This window comes from Amphibalanus amphitrite, unplaced genomic scaffold, assembly GCF_019059575.1.
Source record: "Amphibalanus amphitrite isolate SeventyFive unplaced genomic scaffold, NRLGWU_Aamphi_draft 000008F_arrow, whole genome shotgun sequence".
NCBI lineage: Eukaryota > Metazoa > Arthropoda > Thecostraca > Balanomorpha > Balanidae > Amphibalanus > Amphibalanus amphitrite.
Window position 1 is genome coordinate 2,394,357 of NW_024881504.1, and position 21,620 is coordinate 2,415,976.

At 44.0% G+C, this 21,620-nt stretch overlaps 1 protein-coding gene across 1 annotated transcript in view; it reads right to left on the reverse strand.

The window, feature by feature from the left end:
• The window catches only part of LOC122379601, a 58,243-nt gene that overhangs the window by 25,609 nt on the left and 11,014 nt on the right, over positions 1-21,620 (reverse strand). The window contains exon 2 of the mRNA XM_043361935.1: positions 13,339-13,504. Coding sequence (XP_043217870.1) covers positions 13,339-13,504 — 166 coding nt within the window. The remainder of the gene's footprint in view (positions 1-13,338; positions 13,505-21,620) is intronic.

Below are 21,620 nucleotides of genomic sequence, written 5' to 3' on the forward strand. Positions count from 1 at the left end.
AAACAGACCTCAAGGTAGTGAAGGTTGATCGTATGTGAAGTCATGTATGGTATATGGGGCCATTCCAACCCGTTTTAGTGGTAAAAACAGGGAGTTGATTTTTCCCCCATTGACTTATAATGGGGAGGTCGCGAAATTGACCTGACCTTAGGTCACCGACATCAAAATTCCGAGATATACAAATTGTAGCTACTAATGACCTAATAACATCCTGCGACTTTCAAAGGCCTCCGACATCTACTGTAGCTCTGGCACGGTGACAAAGTTGCAAAAAAGTGACTTGAGGTTGGGTCATTCAAAGTGACTTGGTGACCTGACCTTAAAAGTTAGGAGGTTCAAACTTGCACACCATGTGTAAAATTGATGAGGGAATAGTCATCCCAAATTTCGCGGCGCTACGCGCCGCGGTTTTCCCGCTATCCGCGAAAAACCTCAGGGGGGGGGCGGATATCCGCCCCCCCGTCGGTGCGCGGGTTAAACGCATTAGGTATAGCAAAAATTTAACTATTATAATTTTCTTCAAATCAATATTTCAGTACGTATTTGACACTGTACAGCAGTAAACCTTCGCCCCAGTGGGGGGGGGGCATATGTTACCACCCTGTCGCGTTTTTCGCGTGTGAATAAAAAACCGCGGCGCGTAGCGCCGCGCCACTTAGATTTGTTTTTCGCACATCAATTTTGAACAATGTGTGAAATTTTTGACCCCAGGTCATGTCAGGTCAGGTCACCAGGTCAAGTTAACCCTATTAGTGGCAGGGGGGGGGTTGTTTTTATCCACCCCTCAGGTTTTTCGGGAATATCTCCGAAACCGCTGAAGCTACGATGCTGAAATTTTCTGACTTTTCCTAAAACTAAATTGGGCACATTCCCTGAAAATTTTAAGTTCATAACTTTACCAGGGGCGGCTCCAGAGCACTGGGAATTGGGGGGTCCTATTCGTGAAGCGAGTCATTTGGGCGAAGATGACGATGCTGCACCAGTTTTACGAATAGTGAATAAAAGATATCATGTGATAACATATACAGTTATTGTGCATCCTCTTTTGACACGTTTTTGCTATAATAGGCGGATCCAGGCGTTCAAAAAGGGGGGTTATGTTTTACCTCCCAACATAGGTGCCCTGACACCGCCTATGCATTACCAATACAATTTTAGTCGTTCTCTCATAAGAAAATTATAACATAACAAGACCATTACCACCCTTTTTAGAAACAGTACCAACAAAAACCTTATTTACTATACTTTTTGTGTACCCCCAATCTCAATGATCTGTATCCGCCTATGATTTTTGAAAATGCATATTTTTAGGATCCATGTGAATTCCTGGTTCATTCTCTATCGATCGGCAAAAGTTGCGTTAAGATTGGTTCAGAAACCTGGCCGTGATAAACAGTCTAAAATGTATCTGCAATTTGCCCGTTTTTACCCCCCTCTATCCCCCCTATTGACATTTTTTAATTTTTATTTTTTAGAAATGTAGATCACGTTGAGCGAAATCGAATGCCGTTTGAATTTTGAAAATCGGCCCGTTAGATCTCGAGATATCAAGGGGGGGTCGTAAACAGCCCCCCCCTGCCACTAATAGGGGGTAGCCAGGAGCCTGCCACTAATAGGGTTAACTGACCAAGCCTAAAAAAGTTTACAATCTTGTCCAGCCTGCAGTGTTTGTCAGAAAGGTTTTAAACTTGGTGAATTGCATGATGTTATGAGCGCCTACAATTTGTATATCTCGGATTTTTTATATCCGTGACCTAAGGTCAGGTCACTGGAGTGACCTTTCCATTATAAGTCAATGGAGAAAAATGAAAATGCCTCTAGATCCGTGTGTACGCATAGGAACAGTCCAAATATTTCAGAATCACAATGATTTAGTCCACTCGTGATGATCAAGGTGTCATTTTTGCTGATAGCCTCTAGAAAGGTCATCCGAGGTCATTTGAGGCTACAAACAGATTTTTGCCAATAACTCTCGATTGGAAAGAGATAGAACGCTGGGGATGGTCTCATTGTGTTTGTCTTGCCGAGACGCATCGACTGATATGCAACATGACCTTCTCCGGTCAGGTTATGACCTTGACCTGAGGTCAAATTTTCAAGTTGACCTTTCAAGGTCAAATGATAGTTCATTCAATGCGTCTCGGCGAGAGGAACACGATTCTGGCAATAGAAATGTCGTAGCTTTTTTTAGTCAAAAGTTATTGTCGAAAAACACTTTTCGTAAAAACAGCTATTTTTGGAGTTTTTGCCCTCTGGAGGCTAAACCGTTGACCTGAGGTCAATTTTGATGATGACCCTATTGAAAGACGAGTTTAAGAGCTATCGATTGCTTTTCAATGCGTTTTCTAGCTATCATAGTTCCTGAAATAAATGCATGTTTTCGGAAAAATATTATGACATTTGGCAAATTTTGACCTTTGATGACCTCCAAAGACCCCAATATTGCTCTAAGATGAAAAATGACCGAAATACTTTCAAACGTACGTATTGAGAGCTATCGATTGCTTTTCACCACGTCTTTCTAGCCCTCTTAGTTTTTGAGTTAGAGGTTGGTGGTAACATGGATTACTTATATGGATTGGAAACTCCGCCGATTTTCGCGACATCGGGTACTGCGCATGCGCAGATCGACGTACAGGAATCTCGCCAGTGCCACAATGGCGGCGGACGGCAGTTCTTGGTGCGGCGCGATTAATTGCAAAAACTCGAAGAAGAAAAACCCTGATCTGTCTTTTCACCGAATCCCAAGTGATCCTGAAAGGTTACTGTACATATAAGAAGTGTTTTTTAATGGAAGTTCGATCTAGCGTATGAGTAAAAAGCCTATGCATCACTGGCGTCGTTGGAGGTTTGGGCCAGTACATTGAGTTAGTCAGGAGATATACGCCTTTTTTTCCAGCATGGACCACTTCAAGAGGTTTATTATTTGTCAATCATTAGCTATTATGCTTAGCCAATATGGCAGGACCTTGGACACTTGTCTGTAAGCATTTTTGTCAACGACAACCCCAGGCCAGCTCAGCTGACCCGCCCTGGAGGAGGTCAATCAATGCATCCCCCATCCATTAGTTTTTCCTTGCTAAGGTCATATTGCCACCCTGACTGCTGATTAACCTTGTTTTAATGGGACTACAGTCATTGAATGACTGCTTCCCTACTTCTGCCGTGCAAAGGGAAAAGAGCATAAGTGCGGGCTTCCACACACAGGAAAGCAAAAGGGGATGCAAGTGCATGCATTCACATTTTGTTTCGGTTCATTTTTTCTGTGCCCAGCAGATTGCGCTTAAGTTTTTTTTTTTGCTTTGCACGACAGACTTGTTTGTTGTTTTAACATGTGCACAGGCACCATCTCATTGGTCTTCAACAATGCGTTAGGATCATTCCATGCATGGAGGTCAAGGTAGAACTAGGTCACTGGGAAATAGTTAAAATGTGTCATTAAGGCAATTCTACCATATTGATGCTGCACCCCCCCCCCCCCCCTCCCCGCCAAGGCAATGGGTGGTAAACATGAGAAGAGAAGATATCATGAAGAACTCAACAGACTATCTTCATGTCAACATCGGCCAACTGGGCTCTTTGAGGAGTGAGTATCAGATAGATGAGAAATTGGCGTTCTTTATCGTTGATCTGCCTAACCTAATGTTCTTCTTGTCTTAGATTAGGCGGCATGCGCGCGATCCGGCCAATCGATGTCGATACGAGTGTTTGGAATTCAGATGAGTGAGGATTGGATTACTATACCGTGTCCACGCGATCACAATCGATGTCTGTTTGAGTGTTTTGAATCACCTGTGATTTCGAAATGAATATCATGATGCCATGCGTCACATGTGTTTGTGGATTACACGTAAATACAGAATGACATGCAATGAGTGGAACGATGTTTGAACTAACAGAACTATGGGAGCAGAACTATGGGATTGTGAACTATGGGACTCACGGGTTGTGAGTCACAACAGCTCGCCGTCACAACTTGTGACGGCGAGCTGCGACGGCCTACTGGTGACCGTCCGAGTGTGTGAAAAGCGGAGCCTGGGGACGCCTGCCCAACCCCGGTGCACTGTCACCGCGGGGAGACAAGCTACTAAAGCCCGGTTGGTAAGTGGTATTGGACGTGCGGTGAGTATATGTTACATATTTCCATCGAAATAGTTACCGGGTCACCGCCGATCAGCGTATTCCTGCGGGCGAGCCAGCCGCCGGCCGAGCACATTCCTGTATGTCGATATTCTCGCCGCTAGATGGCAGGCGCGCACCAATGTCGCGGCTGGTAATGGCGCACGCGGGGAGTTTCCAATCCATATATAGTTATCCATGGTGGTAACATATGCCCCCCTCCCCCCACTAGGGCGAAGTTGGCTGAGACCGCCACTGAGGCGCGGGTTAACAGCACCATCGTGTTCTTGAGCTCAAACTGCATCTGATAGACACATTTTCTGTTGAAAAATGTCAACTTTAACCCGGCAGGCGGTGGGCCTCCCGGTAGAGGGCTGCAACGGCCAGCTGCAGCCGCGGCTGGCTGCAGCCCCACGGCTATGGGGCGGGGCGGCTGCAAATACCTCCAAGAACACGGCTACGGCTGTGGCCGCGGCTGTGAGATTTCAAGCTCAATCTTAAGTACTCAAATATAAAATTTTGAATGCTAAATCTTACATTCTGATAAGTAGTCTAGCCTGTAAAAGTCATGCAAAGGATGCCCAGCGACATTGAAAGTGGTGAAACTTTTGAAAACTTGTAATGGTTTTATTGTTTGTTTGTTTGTTTGTTTATTTGCTCATCACCAACAGGTAGAGATAAAACCCGGTTACAGGTGAAGTCATGGATAGAAATAAGACAAATCTATATAAATACACGCAACCCTTCGGGCGGACAAAAGCTCAATAAAAGCCAGCTCGTGCAGCATGGAGCCTTACAGAGGCCTTGTACACTGATATCGGAGAACAAAAGAAGTCTAGAGATGTGTTGTCTCTTCAAAGCTCATTGAACCTCGATGGGATACGGCAGGAGGTATTGTTTTTGATCGTTGCCACTCGAGCAAACGGCACATGCCAAAGAGCTGGCGACCTGTTGCGTCTGACAGGTGTCGACAGCTGAAACTGATGTAGCAGCTGAGGACAGTCAATGTGGCCGTGAAACACACCGTAAAGGAACATCAGGTCATGTTGCATGAGACGTGATTTGATCGAGCATCATAAGTAGGGGAGCTTGCACCCTGGTACAGATGACTAATTATCCCTCGCCGGACCTATTGGTTTTCTACATACGCGCCGGCCGAGGGGGGGGGGGGGCGGGTACGACCCCCCCTCGCCGTTTCGCCCCTGGTGGAGCTAGCGCGTCGCGGAAAAAACGAGCGTGTGCGCCGTTACGAGACGCAGAGATTGGTACCCGATTTTAAGGTCCTAGGTCAACCGGTGACCTCTGAGGTCAGGTCAAGTGCCCCAGGGTACGGTTCAGTTTTTGGTGAATAACTTCGCAAAAAACGGCCGCAGAGCGCCGATTTTGGCAGCATCGTGTTCGCCTCGCTCAGGCGCGTCGAATGATATACTTTTTGTCCGGGTCAGGTCAACTTGGGGTGTTGACCTCAGGTCAAGGTCAGGTCAGCACCCCCAGGTCACGAAGTTGGTCGAAAGAGGTCATGTCGCATATCATTCGATTTGGCAGGCCTTTCTGAGTCCATTGGTGCCTTTCCCGACTCGCTAGCTCAATTTGATCAAGAGTTATTGACGAAAAACTAATTTGACCTTGATGACGTCATAAATGACGTCACGCAAGGTCAACATTGCAAAAGTGACGCATCTAACCTTGCAAGGAATGCATCAAATCACGATTCTGTGTGCTTGAGATAGTTGGAGATCGTTCCCGGCGCCAGAATAGCAGTTTGAATTTTTCCCCATTGACTTATAATGGTGAGGTCACGAAAATGACCTGACCTCATATGACCTTTAGGAAAAATCCGAGATATACAAGTTGTGGGACTCATGATGGATACTAGATCCTGCAAGTTTCATTTCCCTGTGACATCTCCTCTGGCAGTGAGGGCGTTGCGAAGTTGCGACATCTGAAGACCGTGCAGAGGTTCACTTATGACGTCATAGGTCAGTGACCTGACCTGACCCAAAAATTCGGTTGGTGTCAAAAGATCCGGCTTGGATCAAAGGTCAGGTATGCCAAGTTTCAGCTCTCTATCGCCAGCGTGTTCGGAGCTATCGCGAAAAAACCCTATGGGGGGGCGGCACCCGCCCCCCCCCCCTCGGCCGGCGAGGGTTATATCATATGTTCCTTCATCATCACGAGCTTGATAACTTCCGAAAATGCACCATGTTGCAGTGTCATATCTCTTTCAAATCAATCTTACATGGTCATGAGGAGAGCACCTTACAGCTATTGAAGACAAGCGTTCAATAATTCTTTCAGGTACCGTAAACGGGGGTGACCTTGCCATGTTTTCAACTTTAGACGCTAGTATTATTTAAACTTGTTAACGTATTGGGATGACTCTATGTTCAAAACACGGATGAAGATTAGCTCTTTGGGTTTTGCTCTTATCGTATTTTTATCTTGCCTGAAAATATAAATTTTTAAAGAAAATGAGTTGTGGCAAAGTTAAACTGAAAAAGGGGTGACTTTGTTACTATACCAAATAATGTTTTTTTTTAACGCTAACAAATATTTCTCAAACATTTTTTCCAGTTGTATGGGGAAAGGCAACGATCCTTAAAGGAAATAGTTCACTTTTAACATGGGGTTTTGAACTGGAATAGCAGTTTCGTAGCTTGAGCTGAGACTAGCACAAATCAGGAGCTTTTACGGCTCAAAGATCACCCTAGACGAAGATATTCCATTTCTCGTTCCGAAAAGAGTGCCTTGCAGAGGAATGTGTGCCTTGCACAGGAATGCAGCCACGTTATCGTCAGCCAATCAGCATGCTGCTTACAGCCAATGCAGCATGCGTAGGTTTGAACTACGCAATATGATTGGTACACGCGTAATAAGCTTCCGCGTCAAACATTATTTTACATATAATATAGTTCGTCCTATATTAAAATATTGAAAATAATTGTTTTTACAAACAGGTTTTATTTTATTTTCTGATCATTTTGAGCATAACAAATCATAAATCCATAGCAAAATACTAATTTCAGGAAAGTGAACTGTTTCCTTTAACCCTCGCCCGCACATGGGGGGGGGTGGTTGCCACCCCCCCCCCCCAGGCAGTCTTTCTGCTCTGCACTCAACATTTTTAGAGCTAGAAGGCTGATTTTTCGTATAGCTGCTCGTCTATCCTTTCTTGATGTCCACTGAAAATTTCAAGTTTCTGTGATTTTTGATTTCGGAGATATGACCTTGTTTTTCAGGTCATGTCATGACCCAAATGGCCAATTCTCAACATCTTGCGTTTGCCATGGGCCTTGTGAGCTTTTGACACCCTGATTTCGGCCTTTTTTGCCAGTCTTACCTCCCACCTATCATGGAACATGTTGTTCGACGATGTACAGGGGTCAAGGTCAGGGTCAAGGTCAACCTAGGTCATCTAAGATAATTGCGTTTTAGGCAAGCTGAATTTACTTTTTGTGAAGTTTTTTGACTGCATTTTTGGTAAAAGCTTCTCAGATCATGATTTCATGTGATATGGACCCAAAAACAGTCGGTGCACACATCAGTATACACACAGACACACACAGACATACAAACACATATAATTGACCTTGACCTAACTTGACCTGAAATGACCTCAGCAGCAAAATTCTGGTCGGATAGTGTGACAAAGAGGTTCTAGCTGGCTTGGCACCAGAAAACAGCATCGTCATCGGTATTTGATAAGCAGCGCACTTGATATCCAACGGTGACCCAAAACAGCAACATTTTTTAGTTTGACCTGACCTGGAAGGTCAATGACTGACCTGAGAAGGTAAAACTGGGTATCATTGGATTCGTCTCTTCCCAAAGAATCTTTTTGGTCTTTACTGCTAAGCTCTATCTCCAACAGGAACGAAATGGCGCGGGGGGGGTGGCAACCACCCCCCCCCCATGTGCGTTCTAGGATGGGAAAATGGCATGTGCGGGCGAGGGTTAATTGTTTAACCCGCGCCCGGCTGGGGGTCCTGGATTTCCACGCCCTGCTGGCTGGGGGGGGGTGTTTGAACACCCCCCTTGTAACTCGGCTCCTGGGCCACGTAGCGATACGCAGAAGGCGGTGTTCGAAAGTGCGTCAAAAATAATGACGAAATCACTTCGGTCAATTTTTTGGTCAGGTCAAAGGTCAGGTCACCAGAGGTCATTGAAGGCAAAACTTCGCCGATTTCCAGGTCAAATGTCGAAAATTTCCAAGAAGCCAACGCATAACTCGGGAACCAATAGAGCTACAGCGCCGCGGAAAAGCGCATTCGATAGCCCTATCAACGCCCTTTCTGACTAATTCTCTCAGATTTGACCTAACGTCAACGGTTTTGCCTGCAGGGGGCAAAAACGGCAAAAATATCCGATTTTTTTTTTCGAAAACAGTTTTTCTGCAATAACTTTTGACCCAAGCCTTGTACGAGCTTACTTTTACCGGCATCGTGTTCCTCTCGTCAAGACGCATCGAATGAACTATAACTTGACCTTGAAAGGTCAACTTGAAAATTTGACCTCAGGTCAAGGTCATGACCTGACCGAAAAGGGTCATGTTGCATATCAGTCGATCCGTATCGTCGAGCTGAACACATCTAAGGCGTTTTCATCGCTCTAGCATGCCTCTATCAAAAGTTATTTGCGAAAAAAAAAACTGTTAGATACCATTCGTGACCTAAGATGACCTCAGGGCATGAACAAGGGTCACGGACACTATTTTCATGTTCAGTGTGTCTAAACCACTTGTAATTCGGTGTTTGGGAGTGTTTATAATGTCTTTCATCCAAAAGAGGTGCATTTCAATTTTCTCCCATTGACTTATAATGGGGAGGTCGCAAAACTGACCTGACCTTAGGTCATCGATATCAAAATTCTGAGATATACATTTTGTACATGCTATTGCTCTTAGCAATCGCTGAAAGTTTCAAAGCGATCGGTCACTCGCTGTAGCTATGACAGACATTGAAAGTTTTTATGAGGTGAGGTCACTTCAAGTGGCCTGGGGACCTGACCTTGAATGACCTTGGTCTGAAATTTTAACAACATATGTAGAATTGATGTATGATAAGGTGTACCAAAAACGGTGGCGCGGACGTTTTTTAGATATTCGCGAAAAACCACAAGGGGGGGGGTGTTCAAACACCCCCCCCAGCAGGGCACGGGTTAATGGTAAAAATATAAAGCAATTCGAGGTTCTTTGCTCTTAAATGATGTACAAAAAGGAGAGATACATTCCTTTTGTAATTCATTATACTTGTTGAAAATAATTAACATTTTATAGTAAATGGAAACTGAAAAATGGTTCAGAATAGATAAATAAGCAGAAATATGATTGTATCGGTACTCTAGGACCATGCCGCTTTCTTCCAGCGGCATTCATAGGAACAGAAAGAGGACGTTCTTGCGGCAACTTTCCGGCACCCTTATTATCAGCGTTTTGATGTATGAAATGGTACAGATTTCTTCAGCCAGTCAAACTGGCCAACTCAGAAAATGTAGATGATCTTGGCTGTGCTGAAATATTGGGCCCAGCTTCATTCATTTTTCATTTTGGTAATTTTTGCTTTTCTATACTACCACTGTGCTTTCCTGTGTTAATTTTCAATATATAAACTTTCACTTTCAACAAACCAATTTGGAGATCAAAATGATGCTACCTTAAAAAATGATTTTGAATTGCATCGGATAAGTATTAAGTATGGTGGCAAAGTCACCCCATGTGGCCTGCGATTCACTTGAATAAATCTCAACCAAAAATTTTAGCTAAATGAAGTGACAAATGTTAGTTTTGTTGGATATGCTAACTAAACAGCATTGTCATGATCAACCATACCAAGTTTCAGCATCGCAGTTCGTCTGAAACATGGTTAGATAATAAAAAGTTCTGACCTCTCCAAATTTGACCATTTCAATGACTCCAAAAAATGGAGCCAAGTTAGGGATTTAGTGGTAACTTGTCTCTCATTGTTGGTTATATTGGAAGGCCCATCAATTATCTTTCATGCGTGCATAAAAAAGTATTACATTCTTCGTAAAATGTCACTGGAGATCTCCCTAAAGGCTTTTTCGAGAAGCATGGCAAAGTCACCCCGCAAGGCAAAGTCACCCACATTTATGGTAATAAAAAAGGAATAACACCTAGGTAAAAGCAGGTAAAGGCTTCATAAAATATTATCCAAATTATGGTAGCTTTCGAAAGCACAGCGGCTTTCTTCCTCAGCCTAGACAGTTAGACACACATAGAATCAAATCAAAATTAACAATTCATCCTAGTCGTTCGTTTCGTGATATTAAACATCGTTTGGATACGTATAAGTGGCGCACATTAAAATTTCCAAAATTATGTGGTCACATGCTTAAATTCCAAGAAGCGAAGACTTAATTTAAGCATGTGACCACATAATTTTGGAAATTTGAATGTGCGCCACTTATACGTATCCAAACGATGTTTAATATCACGAAACGAACGACTAGGATGAATTGTTAATTTTGATATGATTCTATGTGTGTCTAACTGTCTAGGCTGAGGAAGAAAGCCGCAGTGCTTTCGAAAGCTACCATAAATAAAAAGTACCTGGTGTTTCGAATATTCGTCCTAAACATGATTCCTTCCCAGGTGAATAACAATATTTATCATTATATCCAAATTAACCCTTAGCTGTATTTCTGGATTTTCGGCAAGTCCAATTACATAATACAAAACTGGCGCTCTTATTTATCTTTTGTTTATCTTTTGTTATATTGTGTCGTATGTTTTACTGTATGCTTTATCTTGTCTCGAAAAGACGCATAATAAATTGATTGATTGATTGATTGATAATACAAAACTGGCGCTCTTATGTTCTAACTAGTGTGTGAGTGAACGATAACAGAAAATGCTGATCAACGAAGCCAATGGAATTAGATTATAAGGGAGCGTAAACCGTACTTACGGTTCATTCACATGATGTGGTAAACCCTGAACACGACATTACTTACGCGAGTTGTTAACTTTACTAATAGAATGACGTCTTTTTCTAAAAATGTTAAAATTTGATTATACATTTTTGTTTGAGAGCGATTAAATACCGCAAAACCTTAATATAAAATAATCATCAGTTTTAATGGCCGTTTGTGGAGATACGAAAAAATATTTGCTACTTCTTTTTTATTGACGTCATTAAAAACTCCAATAAACTTTTAGATTGAATGAGGCAATTGTGGCTCACACGTCCTTGGTGATTTGAGCGCAGCTTGAAGAAAAATGAAAAATCAAATTGGAAAAATCAAAATACATGAATGGTGTTTTTCTTTTTTGATGATCACTAGTGTTTTGATGCCTTGCATATCAAATTAGAATGAGTTTTAGACTTGCTCAGAAGGTTGCTTCATCAAGCCTGGCATAGCACACCCCAGAAAATATGCAAAGTAAGAACAAGAAAAAAAAAACAAGAGTTTTAACTATCAGGACAATCACTAACAGTTCATCAACTTCAGTTTCATTTTCCAAAACATTGATAATGAAAAGTTCCAGGGTCTGTTCTGTCCCACAACCATGCTTGTAGGCATGTTTCATGAGCTCGAGAATCTATAGCCCATTGCAATGTGCTTTTATCTTTATGTTTTAACTAAAAACAACATAATATATAGTATTTGGTTGCATTTCAATAAAAGTATCCACGGCCGGCTGACGGCTGGCTGCCCACAGTTTGCCACGGCTGTGGGCGGCTGTGGCTGTGGAGCCACGGCTGCGGGGCGGATAGGCTGTGGAAAATTGCAGCCGTGCAGAACTCTACCTTCCGGCCACCTTCCGCGCGGTGGGGGGAGGATTTTTTTTTTGCCCACCCCCCTCGTATCTCCGAAACTCCTGAACGGATCCGGAAAATTCAAACGGAGTTCGATAGCCTTGTCAAATTTGTCGATGGAAACCAAATTTCATTGACCTCGGGGTCACCGATGACATCACAGGGCAGGTCAAAGATAAAATGTTTCACCGTTCACGGGGCTTCTAGGGAAAGCGCTATAACACCGAGTAAAACGCATTTTGTCGAAAATCAGCGATAGGGCGTCAGTTGCCTAGTGCATATGTTGCTATTAGAGATCACTGAAAATACCAGGTCAGGTCACAGGTCAGGTCACCAAGAGTCACCAAAAGTCACCACATGAACCAAACTTTACTAAGGTTGTGCGATGCATGTTTTATGGTCAATTTTTCATTTCCTACTCAATGCTGTTGGTTATAAGACCATCAGGTACGGTTTAGGTCACTTTCTGGTTGAGGTCAGGTCAAGGTCAGGTCAAAAAGGTCAAATTTTAAAGTTGTTAGTTTTGCATAAAATAGGTATTGATTCCATGCAGCTCGTCACGGGGAGTCTAATGGTGGTCTTTGTTTTGCGATACGAGGTCTAGAAGTGGTAAAAATTGAGTTTGAATATTTGACGTCATCAATTTGGAACAGTTTTCTTCGCTATAACTTGTCCAAAAAAGAGGTATCGATCTCAAATTTGGTATGTACATAGAAGGCGGTAGGGAGTATCACATATACTCCGGCTTTTTCGAAATTCAAAAAAAAAATATTGGATTTTTCGTTTATTATATTAAAAAAACTTTTTTTGAGGGTTAAAATCAAAGAATTTCAACAAATCTGAGATAGCAGGTTTGTAGCTCCCTTAAATCTACATCTTTTATGTTTGAAACATTTTTCTGTATCTCTAAAGCTGTAGGCCTGACAGCTCTTCCCGCGAAACCTTTTTTTGGTCGAAAATGGCAAAAATGACGTCACTCTGACGTCATTAGCGGCCAACCTATCATAGCCTTTGAAAAAAATATAGTCACAATGTGCAATAGTTATTCACGGAAGGGTACTGAAAGTTTGGTGACGATCGGCGCAGCGGTTCTGGAGATATATCGAAACAAACTAAAGGGGGGCAAATAAATGCCCCCCCACCGCCTGGAAGGTTAACATTTGACCTTTTTTGACATGAATGTGACCTGACCTCAGCTATATTGAGCTAAAAATGGCCTCAAATGACACAGGCGATACCGATTTCAAAATCTATGTCCTAAATGAACCATAAAACATGTGTCACCTGACCGATGCATGATATAAAATTTACGTGACGTCTGATGACCTGACCCTGACCTGAAAATCGAAACACAAGTTTAGCACCATCAGGATATCTAAAGCACCTATTAACCAGTGTGTAAACCAAAAATGAGCCTGATCTGCTGAAACCAACAACTCACCAGTGTAGAAATCCCGTATGTCTGGCTCATCGCGACGGATTACTGCTGCCTCCCACACATGCATCAGCAGAAGAGGGAACTTGTCAGCTATGTAGTCGACCAGTCCACTCTTGCTGTCGCCCACAATGCGTCGTCCTTCTGCAGGTATCTTTTTGAAGTGGTGCAGCTGCGTAAAGAGCAATACTCGTATGTTACGGCCGAATGTGTCAACTTGGGCAGCGTGCAAACTGCCCGGGTTGCATGCAAACTTTATAACCTATTGGGCAGTATCAATTATGCATACTGTCCAAAAAACTAGACATTGTTAAGTGCTCGAGCGAGGAACATATTGAATACAATTAGATAAGTAAAAGAAATTGACCTTTTCCTCGACATTAACCCTCGCGGGCCCGGGGGGGGGGGCGTTTTTCGCCCCCCCCCCCCTGGCGAATATTTGCGATAGCTCCCGAACGCTTAGGGATAGGAAAGCGAAACTTTCAGTACCTTTTCTCCCATCAATTTGACATCTTCTGAAGTAAAAAATTTGGACCTAGCCCCATTGATGACGTCACAAGGTCCATTCTTCTAGACCCCTGCACGGCAAATTTCGGCGTCACAGACGCAAACTTCAAATAGCTGCTAAAAATAGAGTTTTAGAGATAAAGACAAATTACGAGCACGGTTGTGTAGCGTTTGACCTAGAGAAAAATAGAAAAATAGTTTTGGTGACCTGAGGTCAGAGGTCAGGTCAACGACCCCGAAATGTGGTTTTAGTTTTTCGCAAATAACTTCGACAAAAAAGGTCCTAGAGCTACGGCAATGGTACCATCGCATTCGCCTTGTCAAGCCACGTCGAACAATATATATTTTGTTCGGAAAAGGTCAAGTTTTATGTTGACCTCATGTGACCTCGAATGACCTCTGGTTGACCTTGACACATGAGAGGTCATTTATGATGGATTTGTACCCGCTGATCACGAATCTGGCATCTATTTTCCTCTAAGCCTTCACTTAGAGCTTCTGGACGGCAAAATTGTCTTATTTATTATTACTAACTTGAATCAGTGAAATAGCCTCTAGCAGGGATACTCTTCCGTGACCTTGACCTTTGAGCAGCCTTGTATCGTAAGATGAACCACAAATAGGGAACTGATAAGCCTCAAAACATTTCAAAACATCTTGGAAGCTAGCACGCAAGATGTGCGAAAAAGTGCCAAGTTTGAGGTCAATTTTGACCGTGACCTTGACCTTGACCTTTAATTTTAAGCGCATTTTCGGAATCCTCAGATTCTCTTCTTTCGTTTGACACCCAATTTTGCCGGTTTGATGCAGCCTGAAGGCTTACTTTGAGATCACTACACATGTGCCGGTTTTTGCCTTTGACCTTGACCTCTGACCTTGAAAATTGACCTGAGGTCAAAGATTTTAGGTGCTTTAGAATCGTCTCGTAAGGACCTTTCGTTTGGTATCGCTTTTGTTTCCGTAGCTCCCTTATTTACGAAGTTACACAGGGGCGGGGGGGGCGAAAAACGCCCCCCCCCCCCGGGCTGCGGTGGTTGGGATTACCCCCCGGGCCCGGCCGGGTTAAAGATGTAAACAGCCGAATAATGTATTTAAAAAACGGTAGCTTTCGGCCACTGGCCTTAATCAAACAAACGTTACAGCAATTAAAGACGATCCTGTGAATAATCTGGAATAATCCATGTCTGCCATTTTTCAAAATCCTAAGACCGTGATATTTTAGGCAAGGTGCTACTTTTAAGGGCAAACTATTCGATCGACCGATCGTCTAGTGCCAGGCGTATGCAACATATATAACATACAGTTGTACAGTATATCTAAAAAGTATGTCCCCTGGTTTGGGTCTCCCGCAGGAGGCAAATCGGTAACTTGGCTGAAACCCAGTTGCGGCACCCGGCCGCCAGGGTCGCTGCCGCGCGAGCGGCATTGACCGCTCGCATGTCATTGGCAGTTCGGTCCCTCCCCATCTATACCGAGGTGGGGAAGGGAGAAGAGGGGAAGAGAGGGGAGGGAGCGGCATCTGCTTGGCACTGGGCGATACCTGACTGACCCCGCGCTCCCTCGCTGACCTCCGTCCTGCCCTCAGGCGAAGACCGACTTCCTCGGCCCGTAGCGGCCGAGCGGAAAACCGAGCTCGCGGGGCGCGACTCCATTGGCCCAATCTTATCCCGCGCACCGACGGGGGGGGGGCCGATATCCGCCCCCCTGAGGTTTTTCGCGAATAGCGGGAAAACCGCGGCGCGTAGCGCCGCTAAATTTGGTATGACTATAACCTCATCAATTTTACACATGGTGTGCAAGTTTGAACCTCCTACCTTTTAACCCTCGCCCTGGCAGGGCATTTTTCATAACACGGCCTGGCAGGGGGGGGGGTCGATGCGACCCCCCCCCCCCTCGCGATTGGCTCCTATGGCACCTAGAAACACCAAATTTGGTAGGTAGGTGGGCCCCCTGGAGTTCTCGCCCCTGTGCAAATTTGGTTGCTCTAGGTCAATATTTAGGGGGGTTTTGGGGGGTATAAATGTAAAAATTTCGCTAAAAACAGGTCAAAAGTTTTTCGCTTATAACTTTTGATCTAATTAAGATAGAGCAAAAAGAAAAGCACCAGTAAACTCAGCACGTCAAGGCGCGTCGAATGATATACTTTTTAGCTTGCTTGAGTGTACTTAAAGTTTTTCTTAAATTTTAAGTAAACTTAAATTAATAAATTAAGTTCAAGTTAACCAAATTGCATCATATCGCATATCATTCGATTCGGCTGATCACCAGGAACACAATGATACCATTTTTTAAGCTCTAGCGTCATTATGTGCCAAGTTATTGGCAAAAACGTCATTTGACCTCAGTTGACCTCATTTGACCTGACCCATGGATAAGTACACCAAACAAAGAAGCACCAAGTGACCTGCTGTTAAGTACCGTGGTTTCAAAGCACAAAAGTGATAGAACGAAGCGGATATCTCCAGTATTTTCCGAATTTAGTATTTTCCCATAGGCTTAACATTACGACGTAATGACCTCTAACTGACCTCAGGTCAGTGACCTCAAAAAAGCCGGACTATATGTTACACAACTCGGTGAACTTAGCACATCCTGAAAGTTTGAAGGAAATCAGGCGAAAACTGTGAGTTGGACAGGTGCAAGAAGAAAATTGAAATTTGACCATGACCTTGTACCGGTTTTTCTGACCTGATGACCTGACCCAAGGTCACCCGGACCTGAAATTTTCAGGTCATATGTAAAAAGGTTGCCCCATAGGCTGTGCCAAATTTGGCGGCGCTGCGCGCCGCCGTTTTTACGCTATCTTCGAAAAACCTTAGGGGGGGGTCGCATCGACCCCCCCCCCTGCCAGGGCGAGGGTTAAGGTCAGGTCACCAGGTCACTTTGAATGACCCAACCTCAAGTCACTTTTTTGCAACTTTGTCACCGTGCCAGAGCTACAGTAGATGTCGGAGGCCTTTGAAAGTCGCAGGATATTATTAGGTCATTAGTAGCTACAATTTGTATATCTCAGAATTTTGATATCGGTGACCTAAGGTCAGGTCAATTTCGCGACCTCCCCATTATAAGTCAATGGGGGAAAATCAACTCCCTGTTTTTACCACTAAAACGGGTCGGAATAGCCCCATATACCATACATGACTTCATATACGATCAACCTTCACTACCTTGAGGTCTGTTTTGCTGTTGGGCAGCTGTGAGGTCATGTGACGTCATCAAAGGTCACCAAAGGTTTTTGGCCAATAACTCCGTACAGGAACAAGATACAGACGCGTGGATGGTCTCATTGTGTTCAGCTCGTCAAGACGCATCAAATGATATACATGATGACCTCGAGGTCACGTGACCTGAGGTCAACCTTTGACCTTGACCTTTCGAGGTCAACATATATATCATTTGATGCGGATTGACGAGAGGATCACGATGATGCCCTTAGTTTGTTCCTATCTTGACTAATTCGAAAGTTATTCGAGAAAAACTCTCTCCATATCTAGCGCCGCCATTTTGACTTTTTCGACCCCTGTGACGTCATCTTTGACCTGACCTGAAAATGACCTGTGTAAAAATTGTAGATCTTGGCCGTGCGTATCCGATGCCGTTTACCGTTTGTCGCTATCTTGCTTTGTTCTCGAGATCTCAGGGGGGCGGTCATCCGCCCCCCCCCGTCGCACAGTGTGGCCAAACGCCAGATTAGCGCGAATTTAATCAAAAAACGAATTTTGGAATTTTGACTTTTTATAACTATCAGTCGATAGGAAATTGTCCAAAGTATGTTAATATCACAATACTTTGGTTCAATGTCTTCCTTTCGGTGTCCAAAAAGCTAGCTAAAGTGGACATACGCAATGCCGGTCCCGGCTGTGCTGAAATCGTCGAAAACCCGCGTCATGTTTACAACATATTTTGGCGTAATTGTCGGAAAGGTTTGGAAATAATTGGAGTGGCATATGACTACTGAGCCTATATTTGATAGTATACCCGAATTCTATAGGTATCCTTGGACTAACCGATGAGTTATGCTCATTTGAAAATGACCTTTTCAAACATCCCCTGAAAACACTGTCCATCTTAAAAACGTAGAGATATAAGAAAATGGCCAAAAAACTCCACGCCAAATCTACCATGAGAAGATTCGCCACACTTTTCTGGACATGATCCATTCAAAAAACCCTGCCCCAACCTGCCCCCGGCCTTTGGCTCAGCTTTGAACGTATCGGGTTGGCCCGCCCGGGGAGGTCCGGCTACAGGGTGGGCGCGGCGGCGGCTCCGTAACGTTACGCGGATGGCTCAACCGCTGTATTTCTGACTTGTTATATTGCAGAATACGGTCGCCAATGAATAAATCTTAATAATTTTTCAACCCTCGCCCATATAGGGGTGAGGGTGGGGGTCGAAGGACCCCTCTCGGTTTTTCGCAAAAAGCTCATGTAAAAAGCGTCCGATCGCGACGAAACTTTCAGTGCCCTCGAGTTTATCAATTTTACACCTACCCATTAAATTTCACGACCCTGACCCCAATGACCTTTGACCTGTGACCTATTTCTCGAGACCATGTTTGGCCGGAAGCGCGATTGGGCGTATGTTTGCTTGCATTAGCCGCGCGTATGCAGTCTTTTCGTGGTTTCAAGCGTCTAAACATTTGATATTATTATGTTGGTCCCATGCATTATGGTCGGTGTCAAGATCACTTGAAGGTCAGGTCAGTTCAATGACCTTTGATGACCTCGGTTCACCCTTTTTAGTTTTACATGCTTCCAGGCTAGTTTTTGGAGCTGATTTCGAATTTAGTAACCATTTGAACATTTTGGAAGAAGTTTTGGTGCCTTCGTAACATGCAACGAAGCTGTCACTGGCGGTTGACACCTGTCAATTATGAATACCCGGCAGGACTGGTTGGCCTGAACTGACCTGACCCGACCTACGTTCGCGGCTAGCAAAACACCAATACGGGCGAGGGTTAATGACATGAAGGTGCTTATGGTGTAAGTCTTTGTTTTTACTCCCATTGCTGAGGTTCAGTCCTATCGGTGCGTGTATTTCAGCAACCATCTATCGATTCATGTGCTTCACCAGGAACATTCACACAGAAACATAATTAGATGTTGATTTTTTTTTTTCAAGCAAACTTTGGACAATCATAAGAATTTACCAGAGAAATGATGGGAATCTTATAAATGATTCCTCCTCCTAACATGCCCATTATTGCTGGGACCCACAATTTTATGCCTCTTATTTGCGGTTAAATTCCAGGATTTCGTAATCAGAGTCGGAGTCGTTCGAAGTCGTCAGTTCTGACCCTGCAGTCAGAGTCGGAATCGGAATCGATTCGGACCAAGACTCGTAGTCTGAGTCACCGAAAATACATCGACTGCGTGGACTTGCCATGGCTGCGGAGTCCGAGTCCGAGTCGATCGTATAAGTCGACAGTTTTGCCCGGAGTCAGAGTTGAAATTGACTTTTGAAAGCCGTAGTCGGAGTCGGAGTAACTCCATCGACTTCACAGCCCTGGCCTGGTAGGCACATCACCCGTCGTAAGCTAGTTTTCCTGACTTTTTGAGGCGGAACTATGCCATTATATGTCGGCAAGCATTTATAATGCATCGTAAAAGGTCTCACATAGGTTTAAGTGTCAATTTTGAAACCAGGGAACCATTTTCAACGGATCCGAGCAGCGCTGGGATTTAATTCGCGCTAAACTGGTGTTTGGCCACACTGTGCGTCGGTGCGAAGTTGGCGCAGACCCCCGTCGGTGCGCGGGTTATAAATGGAATGGTGTTGTATTCACGGCATTAGATAATATTAATAGTGATACCAGCAGTGGATGTGGTAAAATACAGTCCAAAAGAAACGAAAGCACACGATTGGTGCGTAATGCGCCCTCCCATTCAAATAAGCCCGCCCACTTCAATAGATGGTGTAGTTTCTTAGGGCGTAAAAGATGCAAAACACTACCGAGCTTTTTTAGCTCGGCCACTGGGACAGTGAAAATACAATTGACTGAAATGCATGAAAATCATTTTGCATTAATAGCCGTTTTCTGTACCCAAACTTTAGCCAGTGACGCCCTGTCCATTCTAAAGCGTTTATAAGATTGGTCCCAGCACCCGATTTTATATGAGGAAGTCGTTTAAAAAGCATCTTAGCTCTAATCAATTTATTTATTATGGTCACTTTTACAGGACGTCTATAGAGCTTTGACTTTTACATTTCTTCCTTGTTCAGGAGCAACGTTTTAACCCTCACCGGACCTTCAGGTTTTCTGAATACCGAGGGGCGTTGGGGGGTTGAAAGTGAGGGAACAACTCCCTTCGCCGATTCGCCCCTAATTGAGCTAGAGCCTCACGAAAGAAACGATCGTGTGCGTCGTTATGAAATTCAGCGATTGGTCTCCGATTTTAACCCGCGCCCCGCCACGCTGGGAGGGCGGGGGGGGGCAAAATCTGCCCCCCTCCCGTTTTTCGCTAATAACTTCTAAACGCATTACGCCAGCGACGTGAAACTCTCAGTACCTTATCATACATCGATTTGACACGATCCCTGAAAATTTGAGCGAAATCCGTCGGAATTTTTTTTTGAGAAATTGACGTTTTAGTGACGTCATGTTCGCCATTTTCGCCTAAAAAACGGCAAAATTTCAAACGCCGCTAAAATCTTCATTTTTAAAGGAATCAAGACGTAACAAAAAAGGTTACACGTGATTCTACTGTGTCTATCAAATGGCTATCTCGGTTATTTGAAAATTTTGGATTTTGGCCCAATTTTTTTTTTCAAAAAACTGACTTTTTTTGAAAAATAATTATAAAATCCAAAATTTTTTGGGTATCAAAAAAACCGGAATATATGTCAGAGGAGTGGTCTATGTGCACCTGCATACCAATTTTTAGAAGAATCGGTTCAAAAATGTGGGAGTTTTTTAAAATGTTATGACGTCACGACACACAAAAATTTTGAAAAATGATTTTTTTGAAGTTCTAGGCCTCGTACGGAAACAAAAATAGCACCATTCAATTCGCCGTGAACAACTGCATCGAATAGACACCTTTTTAGGCCTTAACAACCAACTTCAAAATTTGACTTCACTTGACCTGACCTTGACCTGACCTCGACCCCAATTTCATCCAGAGGTGGTCCATATCACTTATTGAGTGTGCCTATTGAATTCTATGAGTAAAATGACCCATAAAACATGTGTCGCACATGCCCTTTTCTATATTTTGTTTTTGGTGACCTGACCTGACCTGACCTGACCTGACCTTGACCTTGACCTTTGAATGACATTGTTTGCAACGAATATTGTCTTGGTAGTCTAAGAACACGTTTTGGGCAATCAGTCTCAGTCCATTCTTCGGCAACTACGGTGCAAGGCCGATACTGTAGAAACTTGCATTTTGTACCCTTGACCTGACCTTGACCTGACCTCTGACCTACTTAAGAAAAAAATGGGCTCTTTAGATCCGCCTTGTTGAGAGCTTTCGATTGCCGTTTTTCCCGTCTTTCTACGACCATCGGTTCGGAAGTTTGACAGGGGGGGCAGAATCTGCCCCCCCCCCCCCAGCAGGGCGCGTATGGCTGGAAAGCCCAGCGGGGCGCGGTTTAAGGACCAGGGTCAGCCGATGACTTCTGTTCTGAGTTCAGGTCAAGTGGCCCAAGGCACAGGTTCGGTTTTTGGTAAATAACTTCGCTAGAAATAATCGCAGATCCGCGATTTTAGCAGCATCGTGTTTGTCTAGCTCAGGCGTGTCGAATGGTATACTTTTTCTTCGGATGAGATCAACCTCGGG